General features: G+C 50.0%; 1 protein-coding gene across 2 annotated transcripts; it reads left to right on the top strand.

Moving 5' to 3' along the window:
- Positions 1-934: 934 nt before the first annotated feature.
- Positions 935-19,399, top strand: ARID5A (AT-rich interaction domain 5A). Of its 2 annotated transcripts, XM_031950946.1 has the most exons (7): positions 935-1,084; positions 11,964-12,073; positions 13,653-13,773; positions 14,021-14,073; positions 14,991-15,088; positions 17,221-17,374; positions 17,588-19,399. In XM_031950946.1, the coding sequence occupies exons 1-7, from the start codon at positions 1,081-1,083 to the stop codon at positions 18,902-18,904; spliced, it is 1,857 nt and encodes a 618-aa protein (XP_031806806.1). In that variant the 5' UTR covers positions 935-1,080; the 3' UTR covers positions 18,905-19,399. The 2 variants fall into 2 exon arrangements, with proteins under 2 accessions (XP_031806806.1, XP_031806807.1); XM_031950947.1 differs by lacking the exons at positions 13,653-13,773; positions 14,021-14,073.
- Positions 19,400-21,453: the final 2,054 nt, after the last annotated feature.

Raw genomic sequence — 21,453 nt, 5'->3', positions numbered from 1 at the left:
AAAAAAAAAAAGAATGATGATGATAGTGAGAATAATACTTAATATGGCATAAGGAGACAATGTACTTATTCTATCTGCGTAAATTCTGGTAGTGCAAATTAGGGTGCTAAGGGGAGAATGACACTGTCATAGGGCAACACCCATTCAAGTGCTTTGCACATAAATAGTAGGCATTCCCCAAAATATTTGTGGATGATAATAGGTTTCAAGATTTCTACTTGGTGGGTCTATTGCTCTGGAAAGGTTTCACAAGCTCAGATTGTTGGAGCTTGAAGGGAGGTCTACGCTAAATCAAATCATTTTTCAGATGCACTCAATTCATCTGCACATCATTTATTAAACACCTACTCTGAGCAAGCACCCGGGATTTCTATACTCTCTTGGGGGGAAACATTATATCCATGCAGAAGTAAATATAAAACAGATACGGGAGGCGATCAGAATAATTGGGATAGTCAGTCACAAAGGGGGCTCCCTTGGGAAGGAGCTGGTTTAACGGACGTGCGCGTTAGGTCTATGCTGTTCAGGTGGGGAGAGGGAGAATTCCGGCTACAAGGGGCACAGCCCGGGCAAAGGCGGCGATGGGAAACGAGACGCCCTGCCGGGAGACTGTTAGGAACTGCTGCTCTTACTAATGAAACTGCTGAGCTCAAAGTGCCCCCAAATATGTAGCAAGCGCCTCCCGCACGCAGGACGCTAGCTTCAGGCTTGGGGGTGGGGCGGAATCCTGAGCGGAGGATGGTACACGCAACTTCATTCAGGCAGGAGTCTGGCTCCTCGGTCCTGTTTTGGGGAGGTGGATGGCTGGGCGAGGGAAAAGGGAAGTTGGAAGAACTACAACTCCCAGGGTTCCGTGGGCGCGGGGGGCGGGCCGCGACGCTGAGGGGACAGCGGGACTGGCCAACTGGCGCGCGCAGGGCGGGGCCCGTGCCCGGACTCCGGCCGGGGGGCGGGGCCTGCCAGCGAGGCTGGCCGGGAGGGTGGCTCGGAGCTGGGTCAGTCGCGCTCCGGAGTCGGTGGGTCACATGGAGACGGAGCGGAGCGGGCCCTGAGCCGAGCCGAACCGAACCGACTCGGGCCATGGGTAAGCGGAGCGTTTCCCCTCCCTGAGAGCGGCGCACCTTCCCTGCTCGGGCCGGGGCTGGGAGGGGGAGAAAGTTTCCAGCCGGAAAAGTTCGGTGTAACTACGCTTCTCCCGGGGGTGGGCTGGGGGAGAAGCGGACTTGGGGGCGACGTGCCCCAGCTACCGCACGCCGAGTCCTGCTTTGGGAGCCCGGGGTGGGTAAGGTGGGGGGGGAGAGGCACCCTTTGACCCGGAACGGCGGTGGTGGGGCGCGTGCCAGGCTGGATTCCGGGCCACTTTCCCTGGGAGCTGGCCCCCACGGGGGCCTGGCCGGGCGCCGCGCGCTCCCCTGATTCTCCCCAGGCAGGCACAGTGAGAGTGCGTGTGTGTGAGTGAGTGTGTGTGTGTGCACGCGTGCGCGCGTGCGTCCGTGCGCGAGTGTGTGCTGCTGGGCCCCTCCTTTCAAACAAAAGAAAAAAAAAAGAAAAAAATTGGCAGCGAGGGGCTTCCCAGGCATTTGTCTTGAAACTTTTTTTTCTGTCTCTCTACTGAAATTTACCAAGTACTGTACGATTCTGTCATCCCACTTCCTGCTGCGGTTTGAATCTCTAGCTGTTCTCAGCTAATTTGTTGTGACAGCTGTCAGCAACAGTTTCCCTGCCCGTTCTACCCCCTCTCTTCTTCTTCCCCATCGTTTTCTTTCTTCTCCCCACCGCGCCCCCCGCTCCTCTCCTTCCCCCCCCCTTTCAGCCTTTGACTACTCAGAAATCCCCGCCGCTCCCCGGGGCACAAGAAGGGTTAAAGGGACTTCTCGCAGGGCGCACGCACGCACGGTGCCGTTTCCACTGCAGCGGGTCATTTCCTGAAAGTGACTCTGCGTGTGTTTTTTAAGAACTTGCTCAATGCACTTTGAAGAATCTTCTGCGCCTTGCTCAGCCAAGAAGCGTGCTGACCTTTCTGGCAGTCACCGCCTCTCGCTCCCGCCCCCCGCCCGCCTCTCTGAGGGCCTGGCAGCCCCTGGAGGGGAGCCCGTGTCCTCTTCCTCGCCGGCGCTAGCTCTCCCGCATCCCCGCGAGGCTGAGAGCCCGCGGGAGGCCGGCGGCAGCCAGAGGAGGGGCACGGGCAGAAAGAAGAACAAAGGCGCTCAGAGAGGATGTTTTGATTCGAGTTTAAGTTCACCTGAGATGGAGCGATCACTGTTACGGAATCTAAATATACTGTCTCCGCTGGCAGGGTCCCGAGCTGTGGCGGAGCCAAGGGGCCGGAACGCCGGCGGAGCGAGTCCGCCCGGGGCTCCGGGAGGGGGGCGCAGGCGCCCGCGCCCGCGCCGGCCGGGAAGGAAGGAGGGTCGCTCTCCTCTCTCCCCCTTTCCTTTCCCCCTCCGCGTCCGGCCAGGCGCCGGGCTGGCACGGGTTTGCGGCAGTTCTTTGTTTTCTTGTCCCGGCGCCAGAGTTTCCCCAGCCGAGAGGAGCCAGGGGGAGGAGGAGGGGGCGGGGGAGAAGAAGGGGGGCCAGCGGGCGGGCTGAGGGGGTCGTGGCTCGCCAGGCGGCCGCGGAGCCAAAGAACAGGTGCTTCTCTGCCCGGAGACGAAGTCCAACTGGTGGGAACAAAAGCCTTTGTCGCTGGTTTCTGGGCCGCAGGCACGCTGAGGAATGGGACAGGAGGACGGCCGGGACAGCTTGGGTGGGGTGGAGTTAGGTGCGTGGGGGTGGGGAGGGAGAGACGCCGCAGCCCCAACATTTCCTGGCTCGGGGGCTTCCAGCCCTTCCCACAGAGCGCGAGTCCCACGGGCGGGCCCCCTGAGAGAATCGGTACCGCTTCTGTGACAGTGACGGCAGCCCACGGGGTTTCTTCATTACCTGCTTCTCAGATGAGAAACAAGAGCCGTGTCTTACATACTTTAGGAAGCCAGCTTCTGAAAAGGCCGAAGAGAATCCTTGGAAATTCTTATGAACGCGCTTGCCTTAGGGACTCTTGCACCTTGAAGGACAGTCGGTGACTGTTTAGTTTGTCCCAGAGAGAGAGGGATTGGGAAAGATTCCAAAAAAATGTAAAGTTGTAATTTCCCGATTTGGGTATTCCCTCCATCCTCTTCTTCCCGACTTCCTTAACAACCATGTGGCCACCCTCCCCTGGCTGCCCCTCCTCCCCCCACATAAACACACGCAGACACACAAACGCAACTTGGAGCACATACCCCCGGCTTCCTTTCCATTCCTCACTATTCTCCATCAGTCAGCTTTTCCCTTTTTAGGGAGTGTATTTGGCTTTGGGTTTTCTTCCCCCTGAGGCTGCTGGGTACATCGGAGAGAGCATTGCATTTGGAGGGAGAGAACCTGCGCTGACATTTCAGATCCCGACTGGCTCCCTCCCTCACTGTGTGAATTGAGACAAAATCACCTCACCTCTTTGGCCCTTGGTTCTCTCTTTCATAAAATCCCAGGGTTGGATGGGTGATTTCAAAGGTCTCTTCCAGCGCAATGATTGTGTGACTCCTGGGCTCCTGCTGGGGGTGTTTTAGAGTCCTAGGATACAGTCTCGATATAGGAGGCTCAGCTGTGCCCCCCGAAGGGGGTGTGGGAGGGAGCGGGGAGAGGTAGAGGAGGGAGGGCAGGACAGGGAGTAGTGCTGCTAAGAATTAGCATGGCCCTCGGATCTCTTGCCCCAGAGGCTGTGGTCATGGGGCAGCCCCAGGAAGGGGACTCCTGCAGGCTTGTCAGGGAGCTGCTAGCCTAAAGAATTTCTTTGTTTTAACTGAGAAGCAGGCCAAGAGGAACTAAAATCAACAGCCTCTGTGCTTTAGGGAGGGGGGGGGGGGAGGAGGAGGAGACTGCTGGTATTGTTGTTATTTATTATCACCATTAATTTGTCATCGCTGACTCAGGATTCCTAGGGGCTGACTTTTCAAGAAAGAATGCATCATTTCCTTCCTGTCATCTAAAGGGGAAGAAAAGCTGGGAGGGTCCATTAATTACAGATTAATTTATCAGATTATTATCTGCTACTTTAGAAAGTACAGAGTTTGGTCTCAAGTGAATACTACAAGTGTCTTTCATTCTAGATAGGATCCTGACTATTTCAGAAGCTCTTAGATCTAGAGCCAAGAAGGATCTTAAACATCTTCTACTCCAACCTGTTATTTTTTTCGGGGGGGGGGGGAATTGAGCCTGAGGGAGGGATGAAAAAATGGTTGCCCAAAGTTACATAAAAAGTAAATAGAAAAATCTAGGTTCATATTTATATATTTTAAATTCTAATTCAGCACTCTTTCCAATAAGTCATCTCAATGACTTTGTGTCAGGCCTTCAACCACTTTGGACCTCAGTTTCCTCCTCTATAAAATGGGCAATAATGGCACTGCCTACCTCTTAAGGTTCTTGTGAGTAAATTTCCATGTAAATCTTAAAAGTGAGATAGAAATATTTAAGTCTCTTTAGGAAAAATTGTCTTGAATACAATGGAACATATTAGAGAAGATATAGACTAGGGATCCAGATACCTGGTGCAAATTATGGTTCTTACTCTTTGACCTTGTGAAGGTCAATGGACATCTATCAGTTTCCTTGGAGAAAATGTGAATTATGTGAATAATATGAAAATGTAAAGTGTTCTCACCTTCCTTCATCCCTAGAATTGCTTCTATCTTTATTTCTGCTTTTGTTCCCTTGTTTACTCATTTCAGTCAAGACTTACTCTCTGTGACCCCATTTTGGGTTTTCTTCGCAAAGATACTGGAGTCATTTACCATTTCCTTCTCCAGCTCATTTTACAGATGAGGAAACTGAGGCAAACAGGGTCAAGTGACTTGTCCAAAGTCACACAGCTAGTAACTGTCCAGTCAGATTTGAACTCAGTCTTCCCCACTCAAGCTTTGTACTCTCTCCATTGTAGTATCTAACTTCCTTCAAAGGCTTAGCTTATATGATACCTCCTTCAGGAAGCCTTTCCTTATCCTCCTGGCTTTCTGAAATTATCATGTTATATGTGTATCTGTTTATATGTGTCCCTTCAATAGAATGTAAGCTGCTAGAGATCAGAAACTGTTGCTGTTTTTTCTTTGTACTCCTAATACCAGCTGGCATCATGCCATGCACAAAGTGAGTACCTAATTAGTGCTTATTTGATTCAATTGGATTATTAGAATTGAAAATGAGGCTTCTAAGACTGGGAAAAGAAGTTCCCTGGTTTTTATTTCTTACTGTCTCCTGCTTGGGTCATTGAAATACTAGAATGTCAGAGTTTGAAGGCACCATAGAAACCATATAGTCCAATTCCTCATTTTGCATCAAGAAATTGAGAGTTCAAGTGAACGGTAAAATACAGAGTTTTAAGGATCCATACTTCCTGTCTTATTCAAACTTTGGGGATTCTTTCCAGCCTTCTCATATCTCAACCTTATTTTTAAAGTGTTATCCTTCCAGGAGGCTGAGGTTCTAGACTGTATATTGAAACGTTCTCCCTTTTTTCTGCTGTCTGGACCAAGAGTGGTCCTGGACAAAATTAAATAGGTGAATAGAGCCAGCCCATCTTATCCTCATCTTTTGAAATTTCCCCTTCTCACATGATGCAAATATTCCATGAAGGCTTCCCATTGTTTCTCCTCCCCCTACCATACCCTACCTTCCAGTTGGATTTGATATCTCCCTCCTCAGATTCCTCTTGAACACTTCTTTGGGGGATCTAATCTTTGTAACTTATCACATTCTAATGTGTAATATAGTTATTTATGTATCTTATCTCCCTCCTGACATAGAAAGCTCTCTGAGGGCAAGACTTGCGTTATATTTTATCTTTGTTTTCCAAATAGCTTTCACAGAACATCATAAATAATAGGTTCCTCACAAATATGCATTAAATTTAATTCAATGGCTGTCTCTCACATATGTTATAAAGCAATTTTCTCTCCCATTTCTCCTTACCCTTCATCCCGCCCCCATCCCTAGCAATCTGGCTGGCCCACTGGAGAGAGTGCTGTGCCAGGAGTCAGGAGGACCTGAGTTCAAATGTGACCTGAGACCACTCATTAGCTGTGTGATCATAGACATTTTATTGAGTCTTTGTCTACTTTGGTTTCCTCAAATGTAAAACAGGAATCACAATAACATCTACTTTTCAGGGTTGTTGTGAGGTTTAAATGAGATAACATTTCTAAAACATGTAATACATGTAACATAGTGCCTGGCACATGGTAGCCATTTAATAAATGTTTATTTCTTTCCTTCTTTCTATCTGGGCTAAGATCTCTCCCTGGACAGTATCATATTATCCAAACCACCCTTCTTAGTCTCTAGTCATCTCTCCTCCTTATCTCCTTCCGCCTCCCCCAGTAAAAAAGAAGGCATCTGCCTTGTTTCATTTCTCCCCAGGATCCTGTTCTCTTTTCCAGGGTGATAACTGATATGGGGTAGAGTAATCCATACAGCTCTGTTAAGGTAACTTGCATTTTATCAAACAACTTCTGGAGAAAAGCCCCCTAATGACTCTGTCACTAATAATTACAGCTTTCCCCCAAGAGAAAAGTTTATACTCTCATCTTTAAGCAGAAACTGAAGGAAAGCAATGAGTCGGACCAGGTGACAAAGCAAGGAATTCTAGGCTGGAGTCTCCAGCTCTGGAAGCAAATGTTGCTGATGGAAGGTTACTTTGTGGGACCCTTCATTCTCTTTGACTACTTTCTGTCTCTGTCTTGGCCCCGACTCTCAGACCCAGCCATTGGCTCATCCCTGGCGCCCTTTCACCCTTCTTCCCTGCTGGCCAAGGGAACCCAGAGGATTCAGGGAAAGTTCTCCTGCTTTCAAGGCTGCCCCCCTCAGAATAGCCCGACGGGTACCAGCGGACCACCCTCGGATGTCTGGCAGGTCCGGCTCTCAGACTCCCTCGCTGACCCGCGGCCTGGAGACTGCCCTTGTGAAGCCTGCTAAGCCTGGGGGCTGATGGGGCTGATGTGTGTGGAGAGTGAGGAGTAGGATTGGAGGCTGTGGACCCTGTCAGTGACCACTCTGGACAAATGTGGGGGAGGAGGCCAGATTCTTGGAACCGCTGCATGGTGGGTGGGGGTAGCAGGGGGTTATTATTACTCCGGGAGGAATTTAGCCTCTGTCTGTTCTCACTGAAGGCTTTACATTCTTTGCATGAATGTGACTGTGTGGTAGTGTATGTGTGCGTGGTGGGGGAAGGGAGGAAAGGGGAGAGGAGCCCTGGGGAGGGTGGAAGGAAATTAGATCCAGGAGAAGAGCAGGTAGTGATGAGAAGTATTTTGATATCCCTTGTAACTCCTGTCAAGTGAGGGTCCTGAGCTCTTCCTACCTTTCCACCAATGTCTGCAAAGGTCATAGCTGGAAAGTCAAAGGAGGAGGTTTCTGGCAGTTGCAACCCTTTGTGGACCAGACTAATTTTACTGTCCTTTATAGCTCTTCTGAGAGTGACTTAGAGAGTGTGTATGGAATGAGATTTCTGCTTGGGGGGGGGCCCTACCCCCATGTGCACATGGGCTCACACACTTGCACAGAGTGTCCTTGGGTGGAATATGTTACTGAAACGAACCTCTTTAGGACTTTGGGCTTAGAATCTTGGAATCCAGTCCCTCAAGTCTTAGCCTCAGAGAATCAGAGACACAAATCCTCTCCTGGAAAGGCTCCTGCATTAGCTTAACCTGTAAAATGGGGAGATCAGAATAGGTGTCCTCCAAGATCCCATCTAACTTTCAGTCTTTGATCTTTCCATCCCTGTGCCTTAAGTAAATTCAGCAAAGTGGTATAGATTATGCACTGGAACTTTGGAGGGGAGGAGAGGAGGGAGGAGAGAGCTGGGTACTTGGTCCAGAATTCAGACTTTCTTTGGTCTTTATTTAACTTTAGATTCCCATTTTATCTGAACACTAACTTGTTCTACTTATAGTAGGCCCTTAATAAATGTTTAATTAATAGATGCTTAACAAATTGTATTATATTCTAATTTCTCTGTACCTTAGTTCCCTACCTGGAAAAGAAGGGAACTCTGGAGATTTTTGGAGCCACATCTGACATGATTGTAAATTATTTTTTATCCAACTCAATAAGTATTTATTAAATATGACACTGTGCTAAGTGGTCAAGATTATAAAGACAAAACAAAACAAAATAAAAGTCCTTGTTTTCAAGAATCTTATGGGCTACATCATTATCATCATTGTCTTTGTTCTTAGGATCTTAAAATGCAATGATCTAAAGTGCATAGCTGTAGGCAGAGCAAGGCTTTTTGTCCCCTATGACAGATGAGGAAATTGAGACACTAAGAGTAAAGAAGCTGGTGTCTAATGTCACAAAGCATCAAATCAGTGGCGGAGAAGAGAAGCAGTAACTGGACCCAGGAGAGAATTCTTTTCCTTCTCTAACTCTGGGTGGTGCTGGAGGATAGGTTTCTCTGAGCTTTGGAGAGTTGGCTCTGCTTCCAAACTTTAGGGACAATCTGCTTCCTAATCTAAGGCTGAAGGTGAAATGGGAGTCAGGGAATGATGGGAGGAAAATGAGGAAAGAGTTCAGACACAAAACCAGTAGCAATAGAATGCCAGAGCTGAACAGCACCTGGAGAAGAGAGAGAGCTGTCTCAAAGTAGAATAGGCTGCCTTGGAGAGGGGCTGATGGTAATGACTTCCCTATTACTGGAAGTCTTCAAGTAGAAGATGGATGAACACTTGTTGGGGATGCTATAGAGGGCATTTCGCTTCTGGCTATGTGCTGTGCTAGTTGATTTTTAAAGTCCCCCTAAAGATTTTTACAGGTGAAGAAACTGAGGCTCCAAGAGGTCCAGTGATTACATAATATCACATGACTAGTGAGTTATAGAGCTACAACTTGTACCCAGAGTTACTGATGCCCAATCTACACATTAGCCCCACATGACTGGACTAGCTCCAGGGAGAAGTAAATCAGTAATGGAGAAAGCAATGTATCCTTCACCCTGGGTAGGAGAGTATGATCAGGGTGTTAGATATTATTTTTGGCCCTATAGACTGGAATTAAAGGAAGATTTTTCTGAATCATCTTCATCCAGCAGCTAAGATTATATCCATGTAGACTAGTCTGAGTGACTTGAATTCTGCAGTCCTGTGTTGTTCTCTAACTGGACAGATGAGTAGATTCATAGAATGTAGATATCCTAACTGAAGGATATTTAAAGATCTATTCCAACTTCTTGGTTTTACACATGGAGAAAACAAGGCCAAGAGAGATGAAGTAATTTGTCTAATTAGTGATAGTACTTTAAGGAGTACAGTGAGCCATATCGCACCCATGGTAACAGGTGGGAGAAGCTAGAGGCTGGAAATCCCAGGTTAGCTCAGGAACGGCTACGTGGGGAAAAAGTGGCAGAGGACATCATGAGGTGTGGGGAGAAGCAGAAGCAAAGAAGCAACCAGCAAGAGGTCGCCTGGAAGGCCCCACAACTCCACCAGTAAGTATGTGAGAGACCCAGAGCTTCAGAGTCTTTCCTGCTTCACTCCACAAGGAGACACTGAGAAAGGAGCAAAAATGTGACAAGGTTGAGAGTACTTCCAAGTTCAGAAATCAGAAGCCAGAGTGTTGACACTTCATTCCCCATGAACATTAACTGGGCAGGCAAAAAAGTTGGTCTTCCATGGCTCAGGACCTCAGTTTTCCATTCCCCTTGAGCCTCTGTACACATTTCCTCTCCAAGTTTATTTTGGCATTTCCTCTAGATTTTGTGAATGTGATTTTTAAAATAGCAATAGCAATTATAGTTACAGTAATAATATGAAAAATTATGGGCTGAGAGAGGAGGTCCTTTAAGTTCCACCATTCCATGAATCTGAGTGCATGTCCAGTGTTTTCACCACATGGTGAGATCTTAAAGGATTCGCCTCTTATCCAGGGCGGAATGGTGCAGGACAAGTTCAGGAAATCTCACAGCGGTCAGGAGATTAAGTGGCAAAAATCCCCAAACTGGAATAATTTAGGGATGTAAGTGACAGAAAGGTCTGATGGAGAGGAAGGAGAGAAGATCCGGATAGAGCAGGAGGTAGAAGCACTAGACTTGGAGTCAGAAAGCCCTGAATTCAAATATGACCTCAGAAATTTGAATAGTTGTGTGATCCTGGGCTCAGTTTCCTCATCTATAAAACAGGGATAATAATTACACCTGTGTCATAGAGATAGTTAAGAGTCAAATGAGACAATATTTGTACAGTGTTTTGTAAACATATAAATGCTATTATTACTATTAAGCCCAGATCTGTTACCAACTGACTGTGTGACCTTGGGCAAGTCACCTGTTTATGGCAGAAGTTATATTTTTGCAGTGGTAGCATTCTTGCATTTGTGCAATTCTTGGCCTCAACCAACTCTTCAGACCTCTGTTTATTCACCTGTAAAATGGGATTAATAATATCATGTTTATCTACCTCACAGGCTTCATTGAAGGCCCAATGTGATAGGAGATGTGGCAAAGCTTTGAAAAGGATAATTGTACTCTCCAAATCTGCTCAGTGTTGCTGCTCAGTGAAACTGTGGACAGAGTGCTGGGTCTGGAATTAGGAAGACCCCAAGTTCAAATAGGGTCTCAGATGCTTTCTAACTGTTTGACTCTGAGTAAGGCACTGGGCCTGTCTGCTTCAGTTCCCTTACCTGTAAAATGGATCCCCATTGAGATTCAAATGAGATATTTGTGAAGTGCTTTAGAAGTATTTGCTATGGTGATGATGATAATGTGTCATTTTTATAGCATGTTAAAGTCTCCATAGTGCCTTTCAAACATCTCATCTGAGTCTCCTGAAAAAACTGTGAGGACAAGTACTCCAGATGCTGGTGGTCCCATTTTATGGACAAGAAAACTGAGGGTCAGAGAACTTCAATTCTTGCTTAGGGCCACGTGACTGTCAGAGGTGGCATTTGAAGCCAGACCTTCTGAAGTCTAGCCTGCTAGGCAAGAGGCCATGCTTTGTGGGCCCAGGGCCGGACATTTCTGGGGTTCAGGTCTGTGCTACTGGCCTTTGGTTCCTGTTCTGAGCCCCTCGTGCCCTCAGGGCTGGGCAGAGATGCCGAAACCAGGATTTCCCCTCATTCTGCTTCCCAGCCCCTCGTCACTGATGCTCTGATTTGGGGGTGGTTTGGGGTTCCAGTCCTTTGACTCACTGCTGTTCTGTCAAACTAGAACAGCCGGCCAGCTATTCTCTATACTTAGTGCTCTCTCTGCTCCCCACTGGAGGAGGAACCTTGGGGTAACCGGCCCCCCTCCTCTGGGGCACACTGCCTTCTCACCTGTCTCCCAAACCTTCCTCAGCGCGCCGCTCCTGTGCCATCTCCTGTGCCACGTCCCCCCGGCCCACCAGCTATTAGTACTGGCAGTCTTTGTTCTCACTTGTGTCCAAGGAGGTGGCTGTGCCAGCCTCCCCCCTTCCTTGTCCTTCCCTGCCAGCAGAACCTAAGTTCCTGAGGGCGCAGAGCCTTTAGGTTTTTGTCTTTCTCTCCGCAGCTTTGCCTATAGTCACTTAACCAGTGTCCGTTGAATGTAATTGATTCCAGTCACAGTAATTGGGGAAAGGAAGGGCCACAGGAGAGAGACACAGATGGGGGGGGGGGAGACTTTAAGGCTGGGACCGTTTCCCTTGGTTTGCAGATGCAGAGAAGGCATGAGACCTGCAGGGCGCAGTGAGCTGGACTAGGCTGGATAAAGTCATTCTATGAATGTCCGCCTGGGTAGTGAGGTCTCAGCTCCTGGAGAGCAGGCAGTGGGGAAGGGGAAGGAGTTAGAAAGGCCCTGCCAGGCCAGGCCGGGCCTAATCCCAGGGTCAGGGAGAGCAGGATGGCTTCCTCCCGGCCCCTGCCTTTTCTCGGAGAGCCCCCAGGGACTCCACCTTCTCTCCATCCCTGCCTCACGCGCTTCTGTCTTGGGCTTCTCCTTGCAGCGCCTCCTCTCAAAGGGAAGAGAAAGCGGTCGGAGGGCAGCGAGCCCATGGAGCAGCCGGCGTCCCCAAAGGCTGACAGTGAGGAGAGTCAGGGCTCCACAGAGCCTGTGGTAAGTCGGGGAGTTAGTCGTGGGAAGGGGCCATTGTAGCACGGTTGGCAGACTTCTCTCTGGGCCCCCCTGCCCTGCTTCTCTTCCTCCTGCACTGGGACCTCCACACCCCACACTCTTGCAGCCCCCTCAGATCCAGCCTTTGGTCCTTATGGACCTTCTTTCATTTCCTAATTCCCATCCCCTGCTTCCCAAATGGTCTGGTAAACTCGGAGAGTCCCACAGAGAAAAAAAGGAAACTTGAGGCCCAAGGGAAGTTCTTCTACTTCTGTGACAGCCCTGGGTGAGGGCAGAAGGATCGGCTCCATCTTGGTGCTCCCTCTAGCTGCCTCCAAGGCACCAGCCTTGGAGAAGGAGGAACAACTCGGGGGAGAAGCAGGCTCTGCGGCAGACCTTCGCCTGCCATGCCGCGGCCCAGGGACCTCTCTGGAAGATGGCTTCTATCTATCCGGCCCCATTCACCTGCTGCTAATTTCTCCCTATGGGATCACCAGGAACTCCCAAGACCCCAGTGAAGGAGGCATTTGCCTCCTAAGCAGGAGGGTGCGTACCCCGGGCCCCTCTGAAGCTGGTTCTACATCTGCGTCTTGAAATGGAATGGCCGCTCCCCACGTTTCTGGCTTTGGCCAGGGCCCTGATTGCTCCACAGCCAAGCAGAATCAGGGCAGTGATGAATAGCCTCAGCAGAAATATCCCCTGGGGAAAGGAAACTGAAAGTCCTGCAAGTCGGATAGAAATGTGTCAGCAGAAACGCAGAAATGAAGTTTTTCTCCAGGAAGCCACTGGGTTGGCCACAGCCGAGACTCACCATCCAGGGAAGGTACCGTCTGGACTGTAGGAAGGGGTGCAGGAGCGACAGGAGCATGCTGTTGTCTGGATCCCCCCTGGGCCTGGGCCCCTCATTGATGACCCTTCCCATCCTCTCCTCATCAGTGGCCCCACAAGGGAAGAAGGCAGCTCAGGCTTCCAGCAGCAAACACAAGCCTCCCGGGGGTCTCACTGGCATGGATGCTCCAAACAAGTTCCAAAGACGTCTCCTGTTTTAGTCTTATACTGTGACCCATCTTTTATAGGCAGCGGGGGTCCCCATGGGGTTGCCCTCAGCCAGAATGGGATACTTTCTTCCTTACTTGGACCTGCCACAGGGTCAGCCTCTCCACGAGGCTTTCAGAGATGTCCCTGTTGAGATTTCTTCCACACCGCAGTGATATCAAAGTGCTTGCTTCTTGGTGCTTGATTCCTGGCCTTCCCACTCCAGAAATGGGAATCTTATCAAAGCACCCCCTTCTTTCTCTCACTATGTTCCCAAATACAGGGAGAGAGTCTGCTGAAGGCTTCCTCCATTGAGTAGGTCTCTGGAGGCCCCAAACTCTTTGTCCGTTTATCTCCCTGCCCAGAGATAGAGGGAACTAGCAGCGTCTCACCTGAGACCAGGAACAGAAAGAACATGTTACAAATCCATCTCTTCTCCCTTGTGCATCCTCCATCCCCCATGATCTACTGAACCTGGGGCTCTGCCTGGCAGGCTTCCATTGGAGGACAAGTCACCCCATCCCGACACCTCCTGTTCTTTCTCCAGGAGTCCCCAGAAGCAGGCGGGGAGCGGGAGCAGGAGCAGGCCTTCCTGGTCAGCCTCTACAAGTTCATGAAGGAGCGACACACGCCCATCGAGAGGGTGCCCCACCTTGGCTTCAAGCAGAGTGCGTCCCTGGGCCAGAAAGGGAGGGCGGGGAGCAGTGGGCACATCCCTGGGGTGGGGGAGCTCCTGGGCACAGCTCAAAGCCTGGGCACCCACAAGTCCTGAGCTGGGTAGGGACTGACTCGGAACTGGGTCGATTTGCTGGCTCCCAGATCTGCTCTCGGGGGTGATGGGAAAGGGCCGAAGAATACCCCTTCTTCCCTTAGCAAGACTCTGACCCCTTGGGCATATCCCTCTGTTCTGTCCAGTTAACCTGTGGAAGATCTACAAGGCTGTGGAGAAACTTGGAGCCTATGAGTTGGTAAGGAAGGAGCCTTTCTGGGTGGGTCTCCTTGCAGGCCTTTCCATCCCATTCCCTGAAAACACATTAGAGCTTGTTTGGGGGGGGAGGGAAGGAGGATGTGGAACCTGCTTCTAGCTTTGCTTTCCAACCCAGATCTTTCTAGTACAATCACAGTGGACTTCTCTGCTGAACTCGGGAGTGGGAAGAAAGGAGGGGCTGGGGAGGGGAACATTTGCCTCTCTTTCCTGGGGAGTGGGAAGGCCAAATCAGTCACCTCCATTTTTACTCAGGATAGAGGGGTGGAGGGGAAAAGAGGAAGTCTTCAGCAGAAGGTTCTTAGAACCCAAATCCTTGCTCTCTTCATCCTGAGGGGCCTGAGGCATGCTGGATGGGCAACAGCTTGACTTACCCACTGACACTTTGCTGGCCAAAGCAGCTTTTTCCTCCATTCCCCCATCTGTTCCTTCTCTCCCCATGCCCAAGAAAGTTGCTTGTGTCAGCATTGCAATTGGCTCCTTTGAGAGGGGAGCATGGACTGGTGAGAGCCACAGCTAACCCTCTTCTGCTGGAGAAATAGGCTGCAATTTCAGCAGTTTTTCCATTAAAACTCAGAGTGTACAAAATCCATCCTTCCTTTGACCTGTGCTCGGACAAGCAGAGAAGAGCCAGTTGATGCAATAAGCACTTTGTCGACAGCCTGGGCCCTCTCTGTGGTCCTGTTTCACAGTCACTCTATTCCTGACTCCATGGATGGAGGGAGATGGAAGAAGGTGTATGATTGTTTGCACACCCCAAAAGTGCACTAAGTTCAAAAAGATCAGCCACAAAACTCGAACCAGTTCTTGTCCACCAATGGAGTAGGACCCTGCCCCCAGGAGAGGGGTTCCCATTGCTGTCTTCTATGGGTCCCCTTCACTCCCTTCCCCTTGTTTCAGGTGACTGGGCGCCGCCTCTGGAAGAATGTCTATGATGAATTGGGCGGAAGCCCCGGCAGTACCAGCGCAGCGACTTGTACCCGTCGGCACTACGAGAGGTACCCACGCCACACTGGCCAGGACTGGCACCCTTGGAATAACTCTAAGCTGCAGCCCCTCCCCTGCTGGTCTGTGGGCTGGGGAACTTGTCACTCAGGAGTAAAAGAGACTCTGAACTTAGGGAGGCTCACAGAAGGGCCCTTGGTATCACCCTCATGAGAGGGCAGAGGAGTTGTAAGAGAAGCGTAAGGAACAGTACCTAGTTTTTAGCACATGGGCGCTCTAGTTTGGATGGGTTCCACCGAAGCCCCTTAGACAGACCGTTCACTTCAGCAAACATTCATGAAGCACCCCTGGGGGAAGCCAGTAGCTTCCAGGGATCCATGAGAAATATAAGACACAATCCCTGCCCCCATCAGGCAAGCCATCAAAGATAAATCCCCTAGAATGCCTCAAACTCCCTGTGTTAGAGTAGCTGTGCTAGGTAATGGGGGATGCCTGCCTCTAAGAGTTTATATTATGTACAGCACTTTATTGTTAGCAAACATTTTCCTCTTCCCCCGTGAGAGTACTTTAACAGCCCTCTGAGGCGGCTGTGCTACTGTCTCCATTCACTCTGTCCCTGTCAAACTGGCCCATTTGCCCGTAGGGCCCCCAATCTGTCCCTTGGCATATGTGTGTGTCTAGAACGTGCCCCCTCCTCCCATGCACCTCGTGGGATGCCCCGCTCCTTTCCACATTAGCTCAGGTGCCAGCTCCCGCACATGACACCTCCTAATCCCCGCCAGGGGTTAGCAGTTGTCTCTACCAAGTCATTACTCTCTGTGTTGGCGGAGGAAATACCCACTGCCACAGAAATCACAGATCCCTGGCATATCGAGGCCTCTGTGCCGTGTTCTTACCGCCCACACTGAGCTGCCCTTGAGGGTTACAGTCAGGTGAAGGGGATGAGACACAAAGATCCATTTCCACACCCGTGAGTCAGTGTCTACTTACCTGTGAAGCTTATGCTAGACATTAGGAACACCCATTGTCCTGCTCTCAGAGCGGTGTGCCATCTAACGAAAGGAAGAGCAGGTACCAAGGGGATGCAGAAATTAGAGTGCAATGAAACACCTGAGCAAAAGGTGATCATTTTTACCTGGCAGGGTCAGGGAAGAGTCCGAGGAAGAGGTGAATTACTTGGACTTTGAAGGAAGTGAAGGGCTGCTGGATTAGATAATTTTTAGTTCCTTCCAGTACCCCAAATCTGATATATTAGATTCAGATGGACTTGGTGAGGTTGTTAGGGAGGAGAGGACAGGGTGGGAGAAATTGAATAGTGAAAAAGACAATATTCATTAAGCGTCAAATGAGCAGTAGAGGCAGAAAATCCTCAGGAGCTCGGAGGATCAGCTAGGCGGCATAGTAGATGAGAATGATGGGCCTGGATTAAGAACTGGAGCTTATTTTTTTTTCCAAATTTATTTTATTTGAAGCAGAATAAGAAAAGAGAAAAACAGAATAGCAGCAATACAAAACAAAATAACATTAATATATGCCCAGCAGAGCATTAGGGAGGATTCAAAATATATAACAACAAATACCAATTTAAGAAAGTATATGTTAACAGAAGAAATTATATTCATATCTTTACTTCCTTGTAAATTGTTCTTTTGTTCTCTGCTGTACATCTTTTTTACTTTGTTTTTTTCCCTCTTTCATCCTCACCACCTCTTCCAAGCAGGCTATAGTTTAGAAAAGACATTTATATATACATATACATACATCCACACATATAGACATCCTCATCTGAGTTCAAGAACTCTGGGCAAATCACTATCTGCCTCAGTTTCCTTATCTGTAAAATGGGGATAGTAAAGGCACCTACTTCCCAAAGTGATGTGAGAATCCAATGAAATATCTGTCAGGTGTTTTGCAAATCTTAAGGTGCTCCATAGAGGTTAGCTGTTTTTGCAACGCGCTGACACAGAGGAGGTTTCATGGACAAGGCAGGCCCCATGCCCCGTGAAGGAGCTTCTAATTCCATCAGAAAATGAGCCTTACAGATGAGATGATCCTTGACAGGGTTTCTGAGTAAGGAAGCCACGCAGTAGGAGCTCGGGCAGGCTGGGAGCGGGGAGGAGCAGGGTGGGCTTGACTCTGGCTATTCGGCAGCACGTTCCCATTGCCACATTTCCCCCCACCCTAGGCTGGTCCTTCCCTATGTTCGGCACTTGAAGGGAGAAGATGACAAGCCACTGCCCCCCACCAAACCTCGGAAACAGTACAAGGTCTCCAAGGAGCCCAAGGGGGACGAGGCTGTGGCGGAGAAGCCAAAGCGAGCCAAGGAGGAGAGGGGCCAGGTGAGCCTTTGCTTTCTCTGCTTTGATTCACATGCACCACTTCCTGGTCCCAGACTGAGGCACTTTCTCCCTTGCCTCGAGCCACGGGAGAGAGGCCCAGCGCCCACAGGCTCTGCCCACCACACGCAGGGCTCGCTACCTCCTGCCACCACCATCTTTGGGGGGCCATGGGATTCTTCTCCAACCCTAATCACTGGTTTGTTTTGGTTCCAGATCACAGCGGATAAAACAAAACCGGAAACAACCTCTTCAGCGCGACTTCCCGGCCAGGAGGAGCCCGAGAGCAGTGCCAGGCCCTCTGGTCCTTCCCTGGGGATGGCTGCCCTGCCCTTCCCGGGAGGACCGGAGGCCGCTGGGGGCTGTGCCGAGGCGTACAAACGCCTTCTGTCCAGCTTCTACTGCAAAGGAACTCACGGCATCATGTCCCCCTTGGCCAAGAAGAAGCTCCTGGCCCAGGTGAGCAAGGCCGAGGCCCTACAGTGCCATGATGAGTCCTGCGACCACCGGCTGAGCGCTGCCGAAGTGGGTCCCACACGACCCTCGGTCATCTACCCGACAGAAGGGCCCAAGAGCCCCGGCCTTCCAGAGGAGAACCCCCGGGAACCTCCCTGCCTGCTCCACCGGCTGGCCAGCCCCGAAGAACCCCTGAAAGCCGCTCACAGTCCCAAGGAGGAGCTTCAGCCGGGAGGCAGTGACAGAGGCCCGGCCCAGCCCCATCTTTCCACCCCCATCTTCACTGGCTGCTTCCATGCTTACCCTGCAGAAGTGCTGAAGCCAGTGAGCCGGCATCCACATGACTTCTTTCCCAGTTCTAAGGAGGAGGCCGAAGCCGGTTCCCCCTTCAGGCCCCCTGGGAAAGATGGGGGTAAGCTCGAGGGCCAGCCGCAGCTCTTGTGGGGTGGGGATGCCAATCACCCCTCAGCATTCCACAAAGGCGGGGCGGGGAAGAACAGCCCTTACCCCAGGCCCAAAGCCTGCTGGGTGCCCCCCATGGCTAAAGCCGCTCCTAAGGGGCCTTCCACACCCCCCACTTTTCCCAGCAGCCCAAGCCCTGGGGCCGGCTCCAGCTCCCGCAGCAAGCGGAGCTTAGAGGAAGAAAGCTTTGCTCTCGGCAAAAAGCTGAGGGCTGTGTCTCCCTTCCTCAAGGAGGCAGAGCCCAAAGACTCTGGAGTGAAGCCTCCTGGGCACAACCTGGGCTTCCCACACCTGTTGGGCCCAGCCCTTGGGCCTCCACCCCAGGAGGCCTACAAGGGGACCATGGTGCGTTTTCCCCTCAACTTCGCCAATATGTCTGACCCCCTGAAAGGCCAAGCCTCCCTCCCCTTTAGTCCTCTGGTGATCCCCGCTTTCCCTGCCCATTTCCTCACCACCTCGAGCCCGTCCCCCATGGCAGCGGGCCTGGTGCACTACCCTCCCACATCCTTCGATGGGTCTCTCCGCCACAGACTCTACCCGGTCTCCACTTGGCACATGCAGCCGACATACCCGGCCCCTCACCTCTCTTCCTTCCACCTCAACACCAAGCTGTAGGCAGGGCTTGTGCATGAGCGGCCCTCCCGGTTCCCTCCTCTCCGTACGGCATTAGAGCACTCCCAGATGTAGGCGGGCCTCCCGGCTTCCCAGGCCAGGGCAGCCGTGCTGCACTTCACTCTAAAAATGTATCTCCACCCCAGGCTGAGTCTGTATATGAGGTGGATTGTTTAACAAAAAAGCAAAAAATGGGTTACTCTCTCTGAGAGGACTCGTGGGGCCGTGGGCCCTAAATCAGAGACCAGCAACTGCAAAACTGGCTGGGCTGGGCTGGGCCCGCACACAGGTGTGGGCCGGGCCATCGAGCCCCCTTCTGCACCAGAGGGACAAGAGAAACGAGGCGTTTGAGTTGGTCATGACCATCATGACCCATTTAAGGCACTGAACAAGGAGGGTCTGAGACTGGAATCCCACTGGCATGAGGGGGCATTGGCTTGAACCATCTGCATTAAAACAATACAAAAACCCAATAAAGACACCTCTGCTTGCTCTCAATTTCCATGGAGCCAGGGACTGTGTGCTTTGGGGGTGGCTTCTTGTAGAGTCGGTCAAGGGAACCAGGGGGTCGGACGCACTCGGCGCTTCCTGTCACTTTGGAAAATTTCTGCCTCTCTAACTCGAGCTACTCTGGCCTAACCTTCTGGGGAGCAGGGAAGGCTGCCCCCCCCCCCGGGTCAGTGGGCAGGCAACTCACCCCTGGGCTGGTGCTGCGAGCACTCCCGAGCCAGCGGCCACGGGCACTTTGGATCAGGAATAGAGCAGAGTTAGTCTGCACTGGGTACTAGAGCAGTGATTTATGGGCTCTTCAGCAAGTTTATAGAAGCTGAGTGGTCGGGCACAGAAAAACCCCTTGAAGGAAGTAAAAAAGCATCTTACAAATGTCAGCTGTTCTTATCATCCTCCCTTGTGTCTTAGCCAGGCTAAATCTCCCATGTTGTCCTAGTGGAAATGGGGGTGGGGGGAGAGGCAGTTTTGGAACTGCTTGAGTACAGAACCTGGAAATCAAGATTGTTGAATCTGAGTCCCAGCTGCGTGACTTTGAGCAAATTCCTTTTCTTCTCTGATCTTGTTTATCTCTAAAATGAAAAGGTTGGACTGGATCCCTAAAGTCTCCAACAACCTAGGAAAATCTCTAAGGCTAGACCCAGAGAGTAAAGAGAGACCGGTATGAAACCGGGAAGAGGTTCTAGTAGAATGGTCTGCCATGGCCTTATTCTGTTCAACTTATTTTTTAATCAGTGACTTGAATGAATTCAGAGATAGAATGCTTATCAAATGTGCAAGAGGCATGATAGTTAAAATGTTGGATAGCAGTAAGGTCAAGAGCAAAATATGAAATTTAAGGACTAGATGACAGTTTGTGTGAAAAGGACTTGGGGAATTTAAATGAAATCAAAAATACTTGTATAATCCTGAACTGTATTACTGCAATTGTAACCCCCAACACTGAAAGAGACCTCAGAGTTTCATCAAGCCCAAACCATATGTGAATGGAAATCCTATCTACATTTTTCTTGGCAAGATGCTTCTGAAGACCTTGAGGAAGCATCATGGCATATAGTAAATTGTGTTGTTTTTCAGTCATGTCCAACTTCATGATTTCATTTGGGGTTTTCTTGACAAAGGTACTACAATGGTTTGCTATTCAGCTCATTTTACAGATGAGGAAAATGAGGCAAACAGAGCTAAGTGACTTGTCTAAGGTCACACAGTAACTGAGGTCAAATTTGAACACAAGGGAGAGTCTTCCTGACCCTAGGCTCATTGCTATATCCTTTACACCACCTCACTGCAAGAGCTACTTGCTCAAGTCCCCTCTTACTACTTTCAATGAATGTGACCTTGGACAAGCTGCTTTACCCCTCTGGTTCTGTTTCCTCCTCTGTGAAGCGAGGAGAGAAGTTGGACTAGATATCCTCAAAGGTCCCTTCTAGCTCTCAATCCTTGTCCCACTAAAGCTCCAATCATCAAAAACTACCTCCCAAGGACTCCCATTCCATTTTCAGACAGCTCTAATCTTTAGATTTGATTCATCTTCTTGAACCAAAATCTACCTCTCTTTAAGTTCTGCCCATTGCTCCTGGTTCTGCCCTATTGGCCCAAGTAACAGTCTCTTTGCATGACCAGCCCTTCCAAGATTTGCCAGCTATCTTAAGCCTCTACAATGTTATTGTAGTTTAAGAAGCCTCAGTTCCTTCAGTGGATCCTCAGAAACAAATGGTTTTAGTCCCTTTGCTGTCCTTGTTGCCCTCTGTTTACACTCTCGTTTATCAATGTCCTTCACCTGATGTTGCCAGACTAAAACAGAGTCTAGTGGGTTAAGAACTTCCACCAATCTGGGAACCCTGTTAGTGAAACATTAAATTATTTTGGCTGTCATGTCATATTCTTAGCCAGTGGTATGCTGAAGCCAGTTTGTACTGGTTCAAGAGAGCTGATTTTTCCATTTTCAGTGTTAAAGTTGCAGTTAAAATTTTCAGCTTGATTTATTGTTTGTTGATCGTCTACACTTAAGAAAATGAGGAAGATGTTAATAACGCAGATTAAAC

Source organism: Sarcophilus harrisii, chromosome 2, assembly GCF_902635505.1.
Source record: "Sarcophilus harrisii chromosome 2, mSarHar1.11, whole genome shotgun sequence".
NCBI classification, from domain to species: Eukaryota; Metazoa; Chordata; class Mammalia; order Dasyuromorphia; family Dasyuridae; genus Sarcophilus; species Sarcophilus harrisii.
The sequence above is the reverse complement of the archived record's forward strand: the minus strand, read 5'-3'. Positions and strand labels throughout refer to the sequence as shown.

Excerpts from the sequence above, each read along its gene's own strand:
- ARID5A (XM_031950946.1), top strand. Across the intron at positions 14,074-14,990 it reads AACTTGGAGCCTATGAGTTG|GTGACTGGGCGCCGCCTCTG; the intron begins GTAAGGAAGGAG and ends CCCTTGTTTCAG. Across the intron at positions 15,089-17,220 it reads ACCCGTCGGCACTACGAGAG|GCTGGTCCTTCCCTATGTTC; the intron begins GTACCCACGCCA and ends CCCCCACCCTAG.